Source organism: Macrobrachium rosenbergii, chromosome 27 (genome assembly GCF_040412425.1).
Source record: "Macrobrachium rosenbergii isolate ZJJX-2024 chromosome 27, ASM4041242v1, whole genome shotgun sequence".
Taxonomy (NCBI): Eukaryota; Metazoa; Arthropoda; class Malacostraca; order Decapoda; family Palaemonidae; genus Macrobrachium; species Macrobrachium rosenbergii.
The window spans coordinates 40477106-40498492 of NC_089767.1; the positions used below are offsets into that span (position 1 = coordinate 40477106).

General features: G+C 35.7%; 3 protein-coding genes across 4 annotated transcripts in view; 1 reads left to right on the forward strand and 2 right to left on the reverse strand.

Annotated features, from left to right (window-relative positions):
* The window catches only part of Lrp4 (LDL receptor related protein 4), a 409566-nt gene that overhangs the window by 222545 nt on the left and 165634 nt on the right, over positions 1–21387 (forward strand). The gene's annotated exons all lie outside the window — the stretch shown is intronic.
* Positions 992–7876, reverse strand: LOC136853694 (uncharacterized). The gene is made up of 6 exons (XM_067129637.1): positions 7798–7876; positions 4974–5047; positions 4135–4284; positions 3370–3464; positions 2237–2395; positions 992–1446 (listed from the first exon to the last, which is right to left on the reverse strand). Exons 2-6 carry the CDS (start codon positions 5038–5040, stop codon positions 1390–1392), a joined length of 528 nt encoding a protein of 175 aa, XP_066985738.1. The 5' UTR covers positions 5041–5047; positions 7798–7876; the 3' UTR covers positions 992–1389.
* On the reverse strand, positions 15946–21330 carry LOC136853687 (uncharacterized). The gene is made up of 6 exons (XM_067129628.1): positions 21227–21330; positions 19564–19635; positions 19014–19268; positions 18397–18479; positions 17266–17424; positions 15946–16153 (listed from the first exon to the last, which is right to left on the reverse strand). The coding sequence occupies exons 2-6, from the start codon at positions 19628–19630 to the stop codon at positions 16094–16096; spliced, it is 624 nt and encodes a 207-aa protein (XP_066985729.1). The 5' UTR covers positions 19631–19635; positions 21227–21330; the 3' UTR covers positions 15946–16093.

Genomic DNA, 21387 nt, shown 5'->3' on the forward strand with positions numbered 1-21387 from the left:
TGTATATAATATATATATAAATATATATACATATATACATATATACATATATATGTAATTATATATATATATATATATATATACTGTAAATATATGCATAGTCTATATATATACATATATATATATATATATATATATATATATATATATAATATATATATATATATATATATATATATATATATATATATATATATATATAGTCATTTCAATGCATACAAAGGTTGATATTCTTTGTAAAGTTTTGTTCTCGGGTGATATTAATTTTCAAAGGTAATCAGTGTGTTCAAAGTGAAGTAACGGCCAACTTGCCACCCTTAACATGTTCTCTAAGCCAACCTGATTTCAGCCTGATCGGAAGCTCAATTAACGAGACGAAAAATCATTTTAATCGCACAAGTCACATGATTACATTGACAGAAAAGTGGGATATGCAAGCAAAATCGTTTTCCTTGCAAAATGATCCGTATACATTGTTAGTTATCATTCACCCCAACTCATGTGCCAGTATTCATTTTTAAATGAGTCTGTCTTAAGTAATCTTTTAGCAAATTCACTTCTGTGAAATACTTTGCACGGGGAGTCATCCTTACATAGGTAAATAGAGCATGGATGCTGTATGGCTTTCATTTTATATCGTTCTGCAGGAAACTTTTGACTGGTTCAAAATATAGATAAAACTGTTTTACTTAAAAGGAAAAGTTATTGATTGTATATTTTCACATCCTTTGCAAGCTGACGCTTGCCGACAGTATGTTCTGAGTTGCCCTTTTGAAGGACTGGGTTTCGGTTATTTTGTTGGAGCGATTACAGAGTATTCTTCCAGTGAAGATAATCATTTTAAAGCTATATCTGAATACGTTGGTAGTTCTTTCGGTTTTACCCCATAGAAGTTGAATCTATTCAATTAATGAGGTTTGTGAGATTCTCTTTTTTCCCCCCCTTTCCCGAGTTTATCAGTACCGGAAGGATAAGAATAAAAATCCCTGTATGTATTGCTGCCAAAATTTTAATGGTTTATAGCAAGGCCAAGAGAGACGAGGCCTACCCAATTGGGTGGAGTCGCCTCCTACGTGGGGTAACTACTTAGGCGATGGCGTATCTCAGTGGTACCTGCTCGTTACGGCAATTCGCCTGCTGACGCAATAAGGAGGTAGACAAAGCTCCGCCTACATGGGCGATTTGGGGGAAGTGAGCAGATCTCTTTCTCTTGGCCTTGGCCTATAGATGTCCTTGACAGTGGTAGTGAGACACTAGTGCTATTTTTCATTGTGAAGATATTTTTTTCTACTTTAGCAGAGTAAGTAATCTATCGAAGCCAAGTCATTGCACGTGGTCAGCAGAGTTCCAGAATTTGGTCCTTGTAGCTTGAAAACTCCAGGATCCTTCCTAAGCAGACAGTGCAGTCGCGCAGGCGTCCTTCATGCAGTGGTGGAAGTCTCGCAGCTTGTGTAAAAGTTGAAACAGTGAATTAGAGCATGAAATTTAACTTCTGTTCAAACATGTAAATCTTAGTATTATTTGGGTGCTTCGTAAGAGATATAATTTCAGTTGTTGCCAAACAGTATTTTGATTCGAGAAGATGCAAGGATAATGTAGTATTGTGGGATGCTATTCACGAGTGCGATTGTAAATTTGCAATATGTTGTTATTTGCTTACAATGCATGTGTCATCTTGCACTTCATATAGAAACATTTGATTATGCAATATAAGATAAAGTATACATTTTAGTGTTTTTTAATCCTACAACTCTTTCATTAGTTATTAGTCTCCAATTTCTATGACGTATTCGGATGTTGACCCTGAAATTATATTTCTAATTTCCACAAGACAATGAAAGAGAGGTCAGAGAGAGAGAGAGAGAGAGAGAGAGAGGAATCTGAAATTATATAATTATATTTTTAATTTCCTTATGACTATGAAAGGAACAGATTGAGAGAGAGAGAGAGAGAGAGAGAGAGAGAGAGAGAGAGAGAGAGAGAGAGAGAGAGAGAGAGAGAGAGAGAGTTGAATCTGAAATTATATAATTATATTTTTAATTTCCTTATGACAATGAAAGAGAAACAGAAACAGATTGAAAGAGAGAGAGAGAGAGAGAAAGACAGAAACAGATTGAGAGAGAGAGAGAGAAAGTTGAATCTCTAATTATATTTGTAATTTCCTTATAACAGTAAAAGAGAGACAGAAACAGATTGAGAGAGAGAGAGAGAGAGAGAGATTGTCTTAGCCATGTACTTCGAGATTGTCTCCTCCAGCCTCCGTGATGCATCGAGGGACTTCGCTGACGATGGTCTGGACTTGTGCGTCTGAGACGTCGCTTCCTTTGTTAGCGTTGAGCATTTCGGCCAGTTTCGATTCCACGGCGGTGGCGTTGACTTTTCCCGATCCGTCCACCTTGAGATAGGACAAGTCATTGAGTGTTTTGTTTGGGAAAGGAGAATTGATTTATTTATGTCTTCAAACTGTCGTCACAACACCTAGGTTATTGATGCCGTAATAAAATTAGATAAGCTAAATATGATTAAGTTTGAAAGGAGTTTCATATAAGAAATATCTAAAAATTTATATGTACATAATTGTGAATAAGTTTAACATTAGTTTCATATAAAAAATATCTAAAAATATATATATGTAACATAATTGTGAAAGGATACAGTTATAGGTTGAACAGATTGTTGGTTTTATAGATGCCTTTTAATAGAAACATAAACACGTTTATTGTTTGATAAAATCTTTGAGGATGATCTTTTGTTTTTTTCTTTGCATTGTGTATTTATCGTGTTCGTTGAATTTTAATGTCTAACGGTGTCTTAAAAAACAAATGAATAAATGATGTATTTTTTGCGTTTTTGGTTTATAGAAAAATTGGAGTGGATTTTGGGTGTATTTTTTTTACTCTTTTGTTTAATTCTTATATGGTTTGGCTGTTTTAATATTTGTAATTTTTTGCTACCAGTTTTATTTTATTTTCCATTGTCTAACTTAAGGACATGTTTATGAAAAATATTTAACAGGGTAGACTACTTACTTAATTAGGAATGTATTTATGAAAAATATTAAACAAGGTAGGCTACTTACTTGCTTAAGAATATGTTAATGAAAAATATTTAACAGGGTAGGCTACTTACATACTTGAGAATTAATTTATGGAATATATTTAAGGGTAGTCAACTTCCTTAATAATTTATCTATGGAAAATATTTAACAAGGTAGGCTGCTTACTTACTTGACAATATATTTGTGAAAAATATTTAATAGGGTAAGCTGCTTACTTACTTGACAATATATTTATGAAAAATACTTAACAGGGTAGGCTACGTAGTTAAGAAAATATTTATGGAAAGTATTGAGCAGGATAGGCTACTTACAAATCCTAAAGTACTCAGGAGCTTGTCTTTGACGCAGCTCTTGAATTCATCGGACATCTGTTCGAGAGGATGCTCGTGGGGGCCGCGCCCCCTACCTGGAGAGTCAAAATAAGACAGGGCAGGTATTTAATACATGAAGGACGCTGGTAAACGAGGCTTTAAAGTCAGCATTAGGTAGTTTGTATTGTGTGGTTATCATTTTAATGTGTTCTGTAAACTAGTCAACAACAGTGGAAGGTCAGTTATGATTAGGATGAGCTTAAGTATAATATTTTAGATTATACTTTCCACAGGTTTCCACTTCGGGTTTGCCGTATGCATACGGCGTTTCTTTATCTCTCTTTCGTCTGTTAAGCCTTGCTTCATATATACACACATACACACACACACACACACACACATATATATATATATATATATATATATATATATATATATATATATATATATATATATATATATATATGTATATATAATATATTTATATATATATATATATAGAATTAAATTTCTTCCTGTGCTTTCGTACTTATTATACGCTATGTGAAGCAAAATGGAGACTGACTCATTTAATGGTACTTCTACCCACACTATTTATTTATACTTTAAAAAAGAAATTATATGCATGCCAAATATAATTTTCTGGAAGACTAATTTATATACATATTTATCAGATTATTTATACATATATGCACTGTGTGTCTCTTGAGCGTATTCTTTCATATTTTTTCTTTCAAGCACAGAAGGAGTACTTGAGATTCCTACCTCTCCCAACGGGGACTTGGGTCGTCAGCTCTTGTTCGCAGGCTGAAATGGCTTCTCCCATAGGGCCTCCCTTTCCTTCTTCTGCGTCCTTTGGCGGCTTCGTGAGCTTGCGGCACCGGCATTCAGGGGTGTCGGCATTGCACGGGCGGTCTGAAATGACGTAAATGTCTGAAGAAGATTCTCATTTTGTAGGGGGATGTGGATAGGAACTATCATTAGTCTACGTCAGTTACTCTAATAGTACGTTTGTGATATATATATGTATGTACATATATATATATGCAAATGTATATATATTTATATATGTATATATACATACAAACACACACACACACACACACACACACACACACACACACACACACATATATATATATATATATATATATATATATATATATATATATATATATATATATATATATATATATATATATATATATATATATATATATATATATATATATATATAAAGATAATTACAAAAATATATTTGTATTGCAAGAATTGAAAATAATACGGGTGAAGTAATTACTACTTAATCTTAATGGGACTTATTCGTGATTAGCAGTTATATAAAGTAAAGTTTATATATATATATATATATATATATATATATATATATATATATATATATATATATATATATTATTTATATATTACCTCAGATAACGACAAAAATGTGTTGGTATGACAAGAATTCAAGATCATCGTGGCTGAAGGATTACCACATAATCATAATGAGAGTTATTCTCGATCAGTATTTACTCGCATTTTAGCCAGTTGCGACTGTCAGCGCAAATGAAAATTTACGTGCTATTATCAATTTAAAAACTTACCGTGTTTGCCTGGATGAGCGTCAACGCTCACGACGACCATAACCACAAGAGCTACTGCCAGTTTCATCTTGGGACTGAAAGAGGAGAGACATACATTTACTTTCCCTGTAATAATAATAATAATAATAATAATAATAATAATAATAATAATAATAATAATAATGAGGATAAAATAAGACCCTTTTCATTCCCTCATTTGTCTTCGTAAAGTCTAAGGATTTGAAGTGAATTCTGAACAGTACTGTAAGGTTTACACTTAAGAAAAATGGGCCTTAGATAATCCTCATCTCTAAAGAAGGTGAGTGGTCTTCATAGTCGCGAAGAATAATGATAATAATAATATAATAATAATAACAAGTGCGCCTTGGTCAACATACAAAAAGGCAAAGTGACAAGGACTGAAGTGATAAAGCTACCAGACGGGAATAGCATCCAACACATAGATGAGACAGGATACAAATGATATAAAACACCAAGAGATGAAGGACACGATCAGGAAAGAATACATGCAGGGACTTGAGGCGATACTCAAGCCAAAACTCAACTCCGGAAATATGACGAAAACCATAAACGCGTGGGCAGTAACAGCAATCAGATACAGCGCAGGAGTAGCGGAGTGGACGAAGGCTGAAACTCCGCAGCATAGACCAGAAAACTAGGAAATACGTGACAATACACAAAGCACGACACCTAAGAGCAAATACAGACAGACTATACATGACACGAAAGGAAGGAGGGAGAGGTCTACTAAGCATAGAGGACTGCGTCAACATCGGGAGCAGAGCGCTGGGGCAACACCGGAAAACCATTGAAGACGAGTGGCCAAGGAGTGCATGGGAAGAAGGGCTGATAAAAGTAGACGAAGACCCAGAAATATACAGAGACAGGAGACTGAAAAACAGAACAGAGGAATGGCACAGCAAACCAATGCACGGACAGTGCATGAGACAGACAAAAGAACTGGCTAGCGATGAAACATGGCAATGGCTACAGAGGGGAGAACTCAAGGAGGAAAAAGAAATATATATATATATATATATATATATATATATATATATATATATATATATATATATATATATATATATATATACATATATACATATATATATATACGCACAATGCTATGTCATTTTGAAATGCAAAGTACACAGAGAAAAAAACAAAGTTACATTTTAGACCGGTTTCGTTCAAAGACAGCTGAAGAGAACTGATACACAGTAGGAGAGTTTTTCCATAAACATGTGATGATAAACAGTGGAAAGAAAACATGAAGACGCATAAAACAGCAGGCGGGAGAAGTAGGCAATCCAAGGTGACCGTGTTATTTACCAGTCATTGTTTTTCAGCGGTTAGTTGACTTCACCGGCAGTAGTTTCTAACAGAAAGACCAGAGATAAATCTTTTTGCTGACATTGTGGTCAAAATGCGTACCCTTGTTACTGACACTGCATATGGTATATTTCATTAGAAATTATTGGATATTCATATTCTTATCAAAACTGAACGAAAACTAAACTCAGTTATATTAAGTTGTAATATAATATTAAAGTTCCTCGACTTTTTCAGCACCTGTCCTGTTAAATTTAGCAGATTTTCGTTTAGAGATGGTCGTAAACAAAAGTGCCTTTTTCCCATTGCATTGATGCGTGTCCTTGACTGCTAACCCGAACACTGAACTCTCTTAGTACCTGGGGAATATCTGTAGCGCTTTTATCGTAAGGAATCTTTTGCCGTTCTCTCTGCATGGAGATATTTTAATTCCTTGCCTGTATCTTTACTGCAGCTGTTTCAGCTGTGTATTTCTGGCAGCGTACTTGTAAAGCACTTAGAATATGGGTGTAATTAATGATTTCTTGACTTCTGGCTTCTGTGCACTCTAAATTGAAACCCTGCCCACGGTTATCCAAAAATGTTAGGTTATAATAATTTTATATCTCCATGATAAATTTTTATCGATGACACCAATTCATTTAATCTACAAAAAAAAAAAAAGTGTTCACGGTTACATTTAGCGTTTAGCGGCGAAATTAATATTATGTCGTCACTATGATTTAAACAGTGTTATAGTTTGTAGCAGAATGTTGCTTAATATCCTGGCCCAGAACTCCACGTAAAAAAATACTTTTAAATGTGGTATTGGATTCCCCATGTTCTTAATGAATGCTGTATCCAGCTCTCTCTCTCTCTCTCTCTCTCTCTCTCTCTCTCTCTCTCTCTCTCTCTCTCTCTCTCTCTCTCTCTCTGATCTTATCAGAATTTTGGAAAATCGTTAGTAGGTACTTTGGTGAAACTTATAAGCCTGGAATCACTAATAACCTCACATTATTCTGTATATTGGAATCTTTAATGGTATCAGCCAGTGGATTAAGGACATCACCAGCACAATTTGACAGATTATATGAAATAGAACCAAAAGATCACTGTTATCTGGGCAGGAAAACCGGCCAAACGTCTTTTGGTGGGTTGGTGAAGTTGCACAAATAGGAAAATGAAAAGGAAACATTTATTTTCCTTTAATTGGAAAAATTGAAATAGATTTCCAGTTCCTCTGTGTGGGTTACGACATATGTAAAAAGGAATGTAAATTTTATGGGACCTATGTTTGGAAGAAATTAGTGTAGTAACTGCATTCATGGAGGTACGTAGTCACGAATTAGAAGAAACAATTTATTGTGCAAAAAATACCTACAAAAGTACAGCACAACAAGCAATCGTGTAGCGGTATGCGCATAGGAGAACGCCCTAAAAAAAAATCTGAAGATCAGAAAGCGATATTGTTAGTAGTGAACAATGGCAAATGAATACCCCAATTGTACGTTACCTGACGATTCTGTCGGCGTTTGAAGAGAGACCTGAACGGGTTTCAACCTACGGGGAATGTGACAGCCACAGCTAAACGCCGTGGGGGTTTAAATACTCCCCTGGGATTAGATAACAGCTGCCTATTGTAGTGGAAGAGTCATCACGATTGTCTCTTGGAATGCAGGAAGTAGTCAACCATACTTCCGTTTCTGAGGGGGAAAAAATAATGACAGAGGTGATTACGTGACGCCCATTGGCAAAGCGAATGGCGCCTTTATGTAACTTATTGGCTGGCATTCTTTTGTTTCGGGCCGTCGTCTGTTGATATCTGTAGGTACTTGTTCTTCGTGAACACCCGCGTCAGAAGAAACGCTTGCGTTGTCCTAGAGGTCGACCTCAAAAGTAAAGCTTGCAGTGGTTTAGAGGCTGACCTCAAAAGTAACGCTTTCGTTGTTATAGAGGTTGACCTAAAAAATAACGCATGTGTTGTTATAGAGGTTGATTGATAGAATGTTTCTTTCTTTCTCTGTTGTGAAGGTCTTGGGGTCACATAAATACTGCAGTGCACTGCAAAATGCTTCACTAGTATTGTAATTGCTGCAGATTTTTTCTTTGCACCAAGGGTCTTTTAGACTTTTTAGTTTGAAAACGGGTTTTGTCTCCAAACTGGGTGTAATGCGAGGTATTATAATGGTTCGAGAATTGCAGTACATTGCAGTCTGGTTGCAAAGCTCTTAGAATAATGAGGTATTATAGCTGTTCCAGAATTGCAGCACATTGCAGTCTGGTTGCAAAGCTCTTAGAATAATGAGGTATTGCAGCGGTTCCAGATTGCAGCACATTGCAGTCTGGTTGCAAGCTCTTAGAATAATGAGGTATTATAGTGGTTCCAGAATTGCAACACATTGCAGTCTGGTTGCAAAGCTCTTAGAATAATGAGGTATTATGGCTGTTCCAGAATTGCAGCACATTGCAGTCTGGTTGCAAAGCTCTTAGAAACCAACCTCCTCTGGTTTCACTGGGTTTATTCCTGTTGTAAAATACTACGAAATTTAATGCTCTTTCAAAAAGTCTCTGGAATTTATCATGAATTTTTAATATTCTTTATGATCAATACCTACTTTGGAGTGTATTTCAGTCATTCAGATAAAGGGGCAACTTCACGAGGAAGGAATGTGCACTGAGTTTGGTCTCTGCGGTGTGAGGGTTGAAGACTTGAATTTTCCTTCGTTGAAGGATGAAATTTTACTATCAGTTCTAAGGATGGTCGAGTTGTATGAGTTTTTGTATTTCGTCATCTTTTAGAGGAATTTTTCGATACCTAAACCATATCGCGTCCCTCAGCTCTTTTGGGTCTAAGAATTAAAAGGGAAAATATGCAAGCGTGTTAGTTGATCACTGTTTGAAAATAAGTTGTTCGGAGGCTGAACTCATTTTCGGAAATTGAAGTATCTGCCCGATTAACAGAATTTTCTGTACTGAACGTCACTTATTGTGTGAGCTGCAACAGTTGTAAAAAGGAAGTAATTGCAATAAGTGACATATCAGTATACCGTTCTGTTCAAGGTCTTACACACATTAATACTAAATAGTTGCATTTTCATTTCACTTCTGAAAACTACAAAATACACACACACACATTATATATAATATGTATATATATGTATAAATATTATATATATATATATATATATATTTGTGTGTGTATATATATATATATATATATATATATATATATATATATATATATATATGTATACTGCAAAAGCTTAAAACTGTAATATTCGCTCAGGAAAATAATAAAAAAAAAACATATATAAGTGCAATTTTATTTCCATGGAAAGTTGTGCTTATAATTGACAATATATTTTTTTCTTCATTTTTGAGAGTAAGGGAGTTTTTTTTTTTTTTTGTTTTTAAATAGCAGAACTGATATCAGTTAGGCGCAAACATCATCAAAACCAAATTCAGTGTTGGATCCGCAGGACCGTGTCGTCATATCCTTGGGAGGACTTCTTATTTAGGATATGTTAAGCAGGTGCGGTTGCACACTTGTTCTTCAAGCAGGTGATGAACTTCAAGAACTGTAAGGAGATGAAAAGCAATTAACTTGCTACAGCCTGATCATGATTATATGTCACTGTTAAGTTTTCAGTGAGATTTCATGTATTAAAGGTTTAGGCGAACTATATGTATGTATGTATGTATGTATGTATGTATGTATGTATATATATATATATATATATATATATATATATATATATATATATATATATATATATATATATGTGTGTGTGTGTGTGTGTGTGTGTGTGTATGTATGTATGTATATTTCTGTGTAAATACTGTATATGTGCATGTATATATGTTATATATATATATATATATATATATATATATATATATATATATATATATATATATATATTATATATATATATATATTTTATATATATATATATATATATATCATATATATATCAACCTTTTAAACCTTGCCAAAACTTTTGGGAACAAGTGAACAAGAAAAACTGAAGAGGGACAAAGACTACCAGTCCTAATCGAGAACAGGGCGATTGTGGGTCCTCTTCAAGGAAAGAGTAAATGTGAATGATTGTGGACGTTTTCGACTAGGCTGGTTGAGTAAGTGATTGTTTTAAAACAATAAAGTGCATTAGCAAGATTGATATTATTCTTGTTTGGGCATTAGAATGCCCAAACCATTTGTTCCTGGGATTGGCATACTTAAGGATAAAGTTGAAGAGAGAGAGAGAGAGAGAGAGAGAGAGAGAGAAATATGGTCCGATTCTCCATCTACCTCAGAAAAAGTAGTAAGAGAGAGAGAGAATATGGCCCGATTCTCTATCTATCTCAGAAAAAGTAGTAAATGGGGGGGAGAGAGAGAATATGGCCCGATTCTCCACCTACCTCAGAAAAATTAGTAAATGAGAGACAGAGAGAGAGAGAGAGAGAATATGGCCTAATTCTCCACCTACCTCAGAAAAAGTAGTAAATGAGAGAGAGAGAGAGAATATGGCCCGATTCTCCATCTACCTCAGAAAAAGTAGTAAATGAAAGAGCGAGCTAATTGCGTCAGTGTGAAGACAGGCATCAACTTACCCTCTCATATGCTTGGCCAGTTTGGGCATCATTGACGCATGCAGTTACAGTGTCGTTAACCCAGGTCCTGAATGTGCTTGCAGTCACCCCCTCACTCCTTGCTTCTCCCATCATCAGGTTAGTCAGGGTAGTGATGTTGAGGTTCCCAGTGCCGTCGACCTACGAAGAGTATTATTGCGAATCGCTTATGATTTCAGCACAGTTACAGTCTTGCAAAATTTGCTGTTGAAGTGTGTTCACAATATTCAGTGTGAAATGTAAAAATCAGTTCCTCGTATTGTATATAGTGAATGGCATATAATATAGTGCACAATACTCACGATTGCTCGTTTCTGGAGAACGTCATTCAAGCATGTCTTCTGGGCGTCAGTCAGAGTGTCGAAGCTCGCTGAAATTGATGAAAAAGAGTAAATATATATATATATATATAAATATATATATATATATATATATATATATATATATATTATATATATATATATATATCTATATATATATATATATATATATATATATATATATATATATATATATATATGTATATATATATAAAATTTCTCATCCCGCCGCAAATGACAATTGTAGTGAGATTGTGTCTTCGGTGGTGAATTGTCGTCTTTATCCAATAACTGATTATTACAAACAATAAAAAAATTCATTGTTATCTGTTTATACATTTATACATTTAGTAAAGCTTGCCTTAATAATATATATATATATATATATATATATATATATATATATATATATATATATATAATATATATATTTATATATATATATATATATATATATTTATATATATATATATATATATATATAATATATATATATATATATATTTAGTATATATATAATATTATAGGTATATATATATAAAGATTTATAAATTATTATATAAAATGTGTGTGCATGCAGTTTGCTTGCTTATAATCCTTTCAAAGATTAAAAAAAAAAAGATAAGCGCACATACCCGGGATAACGCCGCCAAGGCAGTCTTTGACTGCCTTCTTGAGACTCGAGCCTGACAAACTTTCCAGTTCATTGCCGGGTTTTCTCCTGCCTGCTGATGCTGCTGTAGTTGTAGTCGGCGCCGCCGCCGCCGTGTCGTTTGGCTCCAGGGTTATTTTCTTCAGTACCTTGGCGCAGTAGCAGGCGGTGGTGCTGCATGACTCTGTCAGAGCAGATGTAGATTATTCATTGTCAGTGCAGATGTGGGTTATTCATTGTCAGAGCAGATGTGGGTTATTCATTGTCAGAGCAGATGTAGGTTATTCATTGTCAGTGCAGATGTGGGTTATTCATTGTTAGTGCAGATGTAGGTTATTCATTGTCAGTGCAGATGTAGATTATTCATTGTCAGAGCAGATGTGTGTTATTCATTGTCAGAGCAGATGTAGGTTATTCATTGTCAGAGCAGATGTGTGTTATTCATTGTCAGAGCAGATGTAGGGTATTCATTGTCAGAGCAGATGTAGGTTATTCATTGTCAGAGCAGATGTGGGTTATTCATTGTCAGAGCAGATGTAGGTTATTCATTGTCAGTGCAGATGTAGATTATTCATTGTCAGAGCAGATGTAGGGTATTCATTGTCAGAGCAGATGTGGGTTATTCATTGTCAGAGCAGATGTAGGTTATTCATTGTCCGAGCAGATGTGGGTTATTCATTGTCAGAGCAGATGTAGGGTATTCATTGTCAGAGCAGATGTAGGGTATTCATTGTCAGAGCAGATGTGGGTTATTCATTGTCAGAGCAGATGTAGGTTATTCATTGTCCGAGCAGATGTGGGTTATTCATTGTCAGAGCAGATGTGGGTTATTCATTGTCAGAGCAGATGTGTGTTATTCATTGTCAGAGCAGATGATGTAGGTTATTCATTGTCAGAGCAGATGTGGGTTATTCATTGTCAGAGCAGATGTGGGTTATTCATTGTCAGAGCAGATGTAGGGTATTCATTGTCAGAGCAGATGTAGGTTATTCATTGTCCGAGCAGATGTGGGTTATTCATTGTCAGAGCAGATGTAGGTTATTCATTGTCAGTGCAGATGTAGGGTATTCATTGTCAGCACAGATGTAGGTTATTCATTGTCAGAGCAGATGTAGGGTATTCATTGTCAGCGCAGATGTAGGTTATTCATTGTCAGCGCAGATGTAGTTTATTCATTGTCAGAGCAGATGTAGGGTATTCATTGTCAGCGCAGATGTAGGTTATTCATTGTCAGAGCAGATGTAGGGTATTCATTGTCAGCGCAGATGTAGGTTATTCATTGTCAGAGCAGATGTAGGTTATTCATTGTCAGAGCAGATGTAGGGTATTCATTGTCAGCGCAGATGTAGGTTATTCATTGTCAGAGCAGATGTAGGTTATTCATTGTCAGAGCAGATGTAGGGTATTCATTGTCAGAGCAGATATAGGTTATTCATTGTCAGAGCAGATGTAGATTATTCATTGTCAGAGCAGATGTGGATTATTCGTTGTCAGGGCAGCTTCACACAAAGGAGTTTTACTGTTAAATTCTGAAACAAGGGGAAGTACGCATACAATTCTCCTAATATTTAGAATAGGCAAAAGTATTAGAAAAGATTAGCTTTTCCCGGATTGTAGTGCATTAGTATATAATAATGTTAAGAAGAGCAGAAATCTTACTTTGTTCGTGGCCGCTGGCGCTCGCCACAGCCAGTAGCATCATGAGAGCAAAGACCTGTTTCATCATAGCTGAAATGGAAGAAAAATAAATAAATACTAGGAAAAATAGATTGGACTATCAAACACAACTTTTTAAGTTTTTCCTGTGAATCGGCTTGAATTATTTTGCTGCTGAAAATTAGAATGAAAAAAACAAGTTTGCTAAAGGAAATTAGAATTAAAACACAAGTTGCTAAAGGAAATTGAAATTAATGCATAATTTTGCTGAAGGAAATTAGATTTAAACTTAGGTTTACTGAAGGAAATCAGAATAAAAACATAATTTTGCCTCTGAAATGAGAATTAAAAGTAAGTTTGCCAAAGGAAATTAGAATTAAAACATAAGTTGCTAAAGGAAATTGAAATTAATGCATAGTTTTGCTGAAGGAAATTAGAGTTAGACATAAGTTTACCAAAGGAAATCAGAATTAAAGCATAATTTTGCTATAGGAAATGAGAATAAAAAGTAAGTTTGCTAAAGGAAAGTAGAATTAAAACATCAGTTGCTCAAGGAAATTGAAATTAATGCATAATTTTGCTAAAGGAAAATAGATTTAAACATCAGTTTACTAATGGAAATCAGAGTTAAAGGATAATTTTGCTTTAGGAAATAAGAATTAAAAGTAATTTTGCCAAAGGAAATTAGAATTAAAACAGAAGTTGCTAAAGGAAATTGAAATTAATTGAAATTAGAGCATAATTTGGCTAAAGAAAACTAGATTTAAACATAACTTTACTAAAGGAAACCCGAATTGAAGCATAATTCTGCTGTAGGAAATGAGAATTAAAAGTAAGTTTGCCAAAGCAAATTAAAATGAAAGCCCACCTGCCAAAGGAGCTCAGGTTTAGAAACAACTTTAGTCAAGGAAATTAAAACCAAAATACAAGTTAGCAGCAGCGAATCCGAACATCTGCCAGAGTTCTTACATTTTATACCGAAAAGGAAAAAAATACTTTACCTTCGGCGTTTGCGAGAGATCTCACTTGTCCAAGGATCTGGTGTGACAGCGATGAGCCGAGGGGCTGGTATATATACCACTTTTGAGTAGTTATCGTCTCCAAGGGGCATGAATTCCGAGCGTGCCAGCCAGAGGAAGCGGCTGTCTTTAGTATATGTTTGCGCCTTTAATATGCGTTTGTTTGTCGCTTTTTCGGAAGTTTCAAGCATGAACCGCGTCGTTGGACAGGCGCCAGATGTCGTCCTTCCTTACCTGTTAGAAGCTGTTCTTTTCGGTAGCGGGATGCGCGTGCACGTGGCTAAACTGGATGAATTATATATATATATATATATATATATATATATATATATATATATATATATATATATATATATATATATATATATACGAGTATATTATATATATATATAAATATATATATATTTATATATATATTTATATATATATATATATATATATATATATATTCATAAAAGACAGACAGAAGAATGACATCATATATTAGTCGCTTCACATATACAAAAACTTGGTAACAAAAACAAGAATCATCGATTATGTAGTTCGCTTTGAGTGTCAGTCATTCCCAGGGTAAAGTAAATCAGAAAATTAAGGGATGTTAGTGGCCTGTGCCAGTGATGCAGTGTGTTTTACTGAAAACAATGATACCCTGTATCTTGAGAACGGTCGAGTATGGGAATGCTCAAACATTTTTGGTTTAATTGCACACGGCTGGACGAAAGTTTGCTATTTATGGTTGATCTGGGATTTTTTCTTTTTTATACAAATATGCAGCCATTGTCAGCTTATTAACTTCAGTTGCTGATCCGTTAATCCTCCGTCCTTTGATTTTTCATTCTCCAAGAATGACAACAACTAGGCCAGAAGAATTTAGACATTGGTTTTAACTCATTTTGTTTTTGTAGTGGGTTCTCCATTTTTTTATATCATAAACATTCGCGCACACTTACATTTGACATATTTGCCCAATGTATACTTTATCATGTTGCTGCTACTTATTAATTTTGTCGTTAAGAGTTTCATATTCAGAGTATGTTGATAGCAATTAATTTTGGCATTTTGAGTTTCATGACATCCTAACTCCAAAGATGTTGAAAGCAGTTAATTTTGGCATTATGATTTTCATATTCAGAATATGTTGTTAGCAGGTAATTTTGGCATTTTGAATTTCATGATTATAATTCCAAATATTTTGCTAGCAGTTAATTTTGGCTTTTTGAGTTCCCATGACTCCATAACTCCAAATATATCGCTGTCAGTGACTGACGACCAAAGCTTCTTACACGTTGTGGTCTCGTCTTAAGTTTTTTCTCCGTCAGTGAAACTATCATTAATGCTTTACTAATGTGTTAAAGCGTCAGTGGATAATAATACTCAGTAAATATGCTCAAAATTTATTTATGAAGTAACTGGTGTTTCAAAGTTCATGGTTTTGTTTGTGCTCTTTCTAATAACATTTTGGTCTAACTTGATATCAAGAGGTGATCTTCGCCGTGGAGTTAGTCATTAGGACGTCTTCAGGATAATTCCTTAAGGAGTAGCAAGGGTCGTTTTGCATTTCGCCACCAAGCAGTTTTGGAAGACCAAGTACTGTTGCAAGGAGAGAAGAAATTAACGTTTATTGTCAGTGCATTAGTTTGTCATTCTGGAGACGTTCTATATATGTACGAATAGATTCTTCTGTCCCTGCTTAGTCTATTAGGAGGTTTCTGGATGAAGAACTCGGTAAATAACATTCGAAAACATTTTGAAAAACTTAAACATGGGTTACAACCAAGTTTATGACCCTTAAATGTAACTTGAGACATTTTCGATTTTCAAGACATTGTGATTTAATACTTACATGGAAAAGTCAAGCCCGCAGTAGTATGTATGTATGTATGTATGTATGTATGTATGTATGTATGTATGTATGTATGTATATTGCTATATACAGGAAGCTTTCGCCAACATGGTCAATTGGCCTCTTCTTCAGCCAGAATAAACAGAAATAACATTACATATATGATAACATCTTTTGAAAATGGAAGTTATTCTTTCAGGTAACTCCAGAAAGAATAACAAGCTGTTTTATAACTTCCATTTTTCAAAGAAGTTTTCATACATGTAATATTATTTCTATGTTTATTCAGCCAGGAGGAGCCTCGATGGCTCGGTTGGTAGTGCAGCAGACTCGGACTTCATAAGAAGTCTGTGTCGCGGTTCAAATCCGCGGCCGGCCGGTCAGACGGACACTTTGCTATCCGTGTAAACACCCCGGGATTATGTATGTAATCAACGGATAGGTTTGCTGAAAGCAAATGGGTGTTACAGACCAATACACACACAAACAAAGCCACTCCAACACCTTCTAAAAACATAACAGACGCCTCACTCTCGAACTGTCGGCCTAAACCGCTCACGTCTCTTCGCTGCTGGGAGAAAAGAGGCACGATACACCAAGCGATGTCAGGCAGGGCAGCCGATCGAGGCTGCGGCCTACCCCAACGCCAAATCAAAGTCCTTCAAAAGAAGGCATCGTTTACCCCATGAAAAATGGGAAAAAGCACGTTAAACGAAGAAGTTTATTCAGCCAGGAGAGGACAACTGATCGAGTTGGCTTAAGCTTCCTGTATACAGCAGTATACATACATACCCCTGCGGACTTGACTTTTCCATCTGAGATCACCAGAAAGTGATTGATATCGAATATTAATACTTACGTTATTTGTTTGTCCCTGAGAGCTTGTGTCGCAGGCAGGCACTTCATTCACTATATCATCGACTTGGGCTGTAGTCAGCGTTTCCCATCTGTTGTTGGTGAGGCTTCCCGTAAGAGCTGTGGCCAATTCGGTCGTCTTGATAGCTCCTGTATCAGTCAGCTGCGGAATATGATACTGGTAATTAGGCGTCAGTTGTTGTGAGGTTTTAAAGTATTATTGTCGTGAGGTGATAAAGAGGGCTGTAGAGCTATGGATCATTGTATTCACATGTGTGATTTAAGTATTGTAATCAGTTAACTCTGAGTAATTACTTTACAGATGCCATTTAGTGATGAGCAGACACGGTTACTGATGACAGACACAAAACTTTTAGTGATGAGCAGTTACTTGATGAGAAGTTATGACAGAAACTATTTAGTGATGAACAATTACTTGAATGAATACAGACAGGCGATTTAGTGATGAGCAGTTACTTGACAGATACGATTTAATGATGAGCAATCACTTGACAGATACGATTTAGTGATGAATGATTACTTGATAGATACGATTTAGTGAATGAATAATTACTTGACAGATACGATTTAGTGATGAGCATGTCACCTGACAGAAACTATTTAGTGATGAATAATTACTTGACAGACAGATACGATTTAGTGATGAGCAAATACTTAGCAGAAACGATTTAGTGATGAGTAATTACTTGACAGAAACTATTTAGTGATGAATAATTACTTGACAGGCACGATTTAGTAATGAATAGTTACTTGACAGAAACGATTTGGTGATGAGTAATCACTTGACATACGATTTAATGATGAATGATTACTTGATAGAAACGATTTAGTGATGAATAATTACTTGACAGATACGATTTAGTGATGAGTAATTACTTGACGGAACCATTTGATTAGATAAACGATTTAGTGATGAATAATTACTTGACAGAAACGATTTAGTGACGAGTAATTACTTGACAGGTAATTACTTGACAGAAACGATTTAGTGACGATTAATTATTTGACAGGTAATTACTTGATAGATACGATCAGTGATGAATAATTACATGGCAGATACTTTTCAGTGAATCAGTGGCACAGTTCTGAAAACGTGACAGGATTATCTACTCACCAGTGCCTGCTTCGTCAGTCCCTTCTTGATTAAGCAGTTTTGTAATTCGTCAGAAAGCTGTGGCTTAGTGCCTGATCCCCACGCTTTTGTTAAGGAAGAAAAAAAGAAAAAAAGATGAGTATAAACACATGGACATGGTACTGAAAATCTCACGAATCAAGCGATCTCTCCCAAAATGAGAGTTTACTCGCATTTGTGTGTAACCTTATTTCTACTTTCACGCTTTTTTTTTTCCAAACCTGGAAATAGATTGCGATACATTTTCTCACTTAAGCTTCATTATCATGCTGGTTCATGCACTCATTTCATTCATTTCCCGGGTCTTCTTATCGTTTTTCAGGGCTCCAACTTAGGTTATATATATATATATATATATATATATATATATATATATATATATATATATATATATATATATATATATATATATATATATATATATATATATATATATATATATATATATATACATGTATATATATATATATATATATATACATACACATATATGTATATATACATGTACATATACATACACATATACATACATACATACATACATACATACATGTACATACATACATACATTATTAAGCAGATATGAAAAGTACTAATACCTGGCATAGACGGAGGTGTAATTCCTAGTTCCTGAGCGCAGTCTGTTAGAGCTTGACCCCTACCGCCACCCCCTCCGCCACCCCACCATCCTCTTCCTTCCTGTCCCCCTGTCCTTCCTCCCATACCTCCCATTTCTCCGGAACGTCCTCCTCCTCCTCCTCCCCAGGGTCCTCCCCCGCCCCCGTGACCTCCGCATCCGAGGCTTCTACCCAGGAGACGAGTGCACTTGCAGTCGTAGTCGGTGGTGGCGCAAGCTGGATAGAAATCGATGAATAAGTACATCAGCATGAATAGTGTCGCGTGTTTTGTTTACTTTTCTCAACTATAGCTTTCGTGACTGACGGCTGACTGGAGTGCTTTGGATAGAATGCAGTCAATAAAAGTCATTTTGATTGCTTTATGTTGACGAGGCAGACTGCTTGAGATTTTATTTAAATACTTCCGTCCAAGATGTGGAGACGGTTGATTCACTGAAATACCTTTAACTTTTTTTTGTAGGCTTTACGAAGGATGAGTATTTCAGCAATTACTCATTCGACCGGGACTTACGTGGGCCATGGGCGTTGGTGAGGCTTGCGGCCGCAAACACCACGACAACCAAAGCCAGTTTCATCATGCTGTCTGAAATGATAAAAAAAAATAATAAATAAATTACGAAAAATAAGAATGATAAAATCGGCTCCCCCGGACTACATTGCAATATTCCCCTCCTTTGCAGAGCATTGACAGATGGAAAGGATTATCCTAAACCGTTTTAGTGTTCTGTAAAAGAAAGCTATTATAGATGATGGCTATGCACTTTTCTATCCGCCCTCAGATCTTAAAGACTACTGAGGCTAGAGGGCTGCAAATTGGTATGTTGATCATCCACCCTCAATCATCAAACACACCAAATTGCAGCCCTCTAGCCTCAGTAGTTTTTATTTCATTTGAGGTTAAATTTACCCATGATCTTGCGTCTGGCACCGCTATAGGTGCCAACAACACAGGCCACCACCGGGCCGTGGCAGAAAGTTTCATGGGAAAGGGCTGAGAGATGCATACAGCATTCTAAGCTGCACAGAAAACTCGATTGCGCCGAAGAAACTTCGGCGCATTTTTTACTTATTTATTTATGTGGATGAGACGCAATAAAACCGTTTGCTCAGTGAGGTCAGGGTGACCGTCAGCTTAATGGAAATAAAGTGAAAGTAAAGTACTTGACCAGAAGTGATGCCTATAGTGATAGCCAATAATCGATTTATACATTAAAATTAAATTGTATGGTTACTCATTTTAATCGCCCGTCATTAGCCTTAAAATTATTCGACCTCTTCTGCCTACAGAACATTCAAAGCTCTGCACACATTCACCAGAACCTTTCGCTTTTAACAACTGCGTTGACGTTCAGCTTCATATATCTTAGAATATTCGGATACGCTTTCCAGTGAAAGGCTTTCTGCCCTAAAATGGTAAACTGCAGTATCTGCAAAATTTTCGAAATTGAGGTATGCCACCTGCTGGGCTCGTGAAACACTTAATACACAAGTTACTGCAGTTTCAGAATGATTCTTCAGTGCTTTATTTACCATTTGCAGTATCTGGTCCCCTGCTGGGCTCGTGACACACTAATACACAAGTTACTGCAGTTTCAGAATGATTCTTCAATGCTTTATTTAGGGGCGTACCATTTGTAGTATCTGCAGAATTTTCGAAACTGAGATATGCCACCTACTGGGCTCGTGAAACATTACTGTAATACACAAGTTACTGCGGTTTCTGAATGATTCTTCAATGCTTTGCTTAGGGGGTCCCATTTGCAATATCTGCAAAATCAGTAGTAAGGCAAGGGAAAACTGCAGTATCTACCATTTTTCTCAGTTTTGTATTTTCTCAGATACTGCAGCCTTCCATTTTAGGGCAGCTTTAAATCCTGATGGAAATGAAGGGCAGTGAATCCCTTGCGGATTTCAAGGTTTTCATTGGAAAGAATGTCCAAAAAATGAAATACACAATAGAAAAGTAACGAGGGCACTGCGTCAGTTACAAAGTCGATTTTCCTGATTCCTTTTAAAGAGAGGAAACTGTTTTAACCTGAAGGATAGAATTAACTAGTCGGTGAAACTTCGATCCCACTTTCCTATTGCTTGCAACACTAAGCATCAAGAAACTTCAATACACCTTACCGATTGCGTTGAAGCAATAAGCATCGACAAACTTCAAGACAACTTACCGGTTGCTCGTAGCTCGACGTCGAAGTGATTCTGGTTCGATCGCGAAGGGTAATAATAAATTAGTATATACTTCTGCCTGCAGTACCTCGTTGAATGGGACACAGTGGATGAGAACTTGCTTTTAATACTTTATCTTAAATGCCTGTCCAATTAGCACGTG

Excerpts from the sequence above, each read along its gene's own strand:
- LOC136853694 (XM_067129637.1), bottom strand. The coding sequence starts at position 5,040 with ATGAAACTGGCAGTAGCTCTTGTGGTTATGGTCGTCGTGAGCGTTGAC. Across the intron at positions 2,396-3,369 it reads TCCTGAGTACTTTAGGATTT|GTGGACGGATCGGGAAAAGT; the intron begins GTAAGTAGCCTA and ends TCCTATCTCAAG. Across the intron at positions 1,447-2,236 it reads CTGGAGGAGACAATCTCGAA|CTGCGAGACTTCCACCACTG; the intron begins GTACATGGCTAA and ends CTTTTACACAAG.
- LOC136853687 (XM_067129628.1), bottom strand. The coding sequence starts at position 19,630 with ATGATGAAACTGGCTTTGGTTGTCGTGGTGTTTGCGGCCGCAAGCCTC. Across the intron at positions 18,480-19,013 it reads TACACCTCCGTCTATGCCAG|CGTGGGGATCAGGCACTAAG; the intron begins GTATTAGTACTT and ends CCTTAACAAAAG. Across the intron at positions 16,154-17,265 it reads CTCAGGGACAAACAAATAAC|TACTTGGTCTTCCAAAACTG; the intron begins GTAAGTATTAAT and ends TCCTTGCAACAG.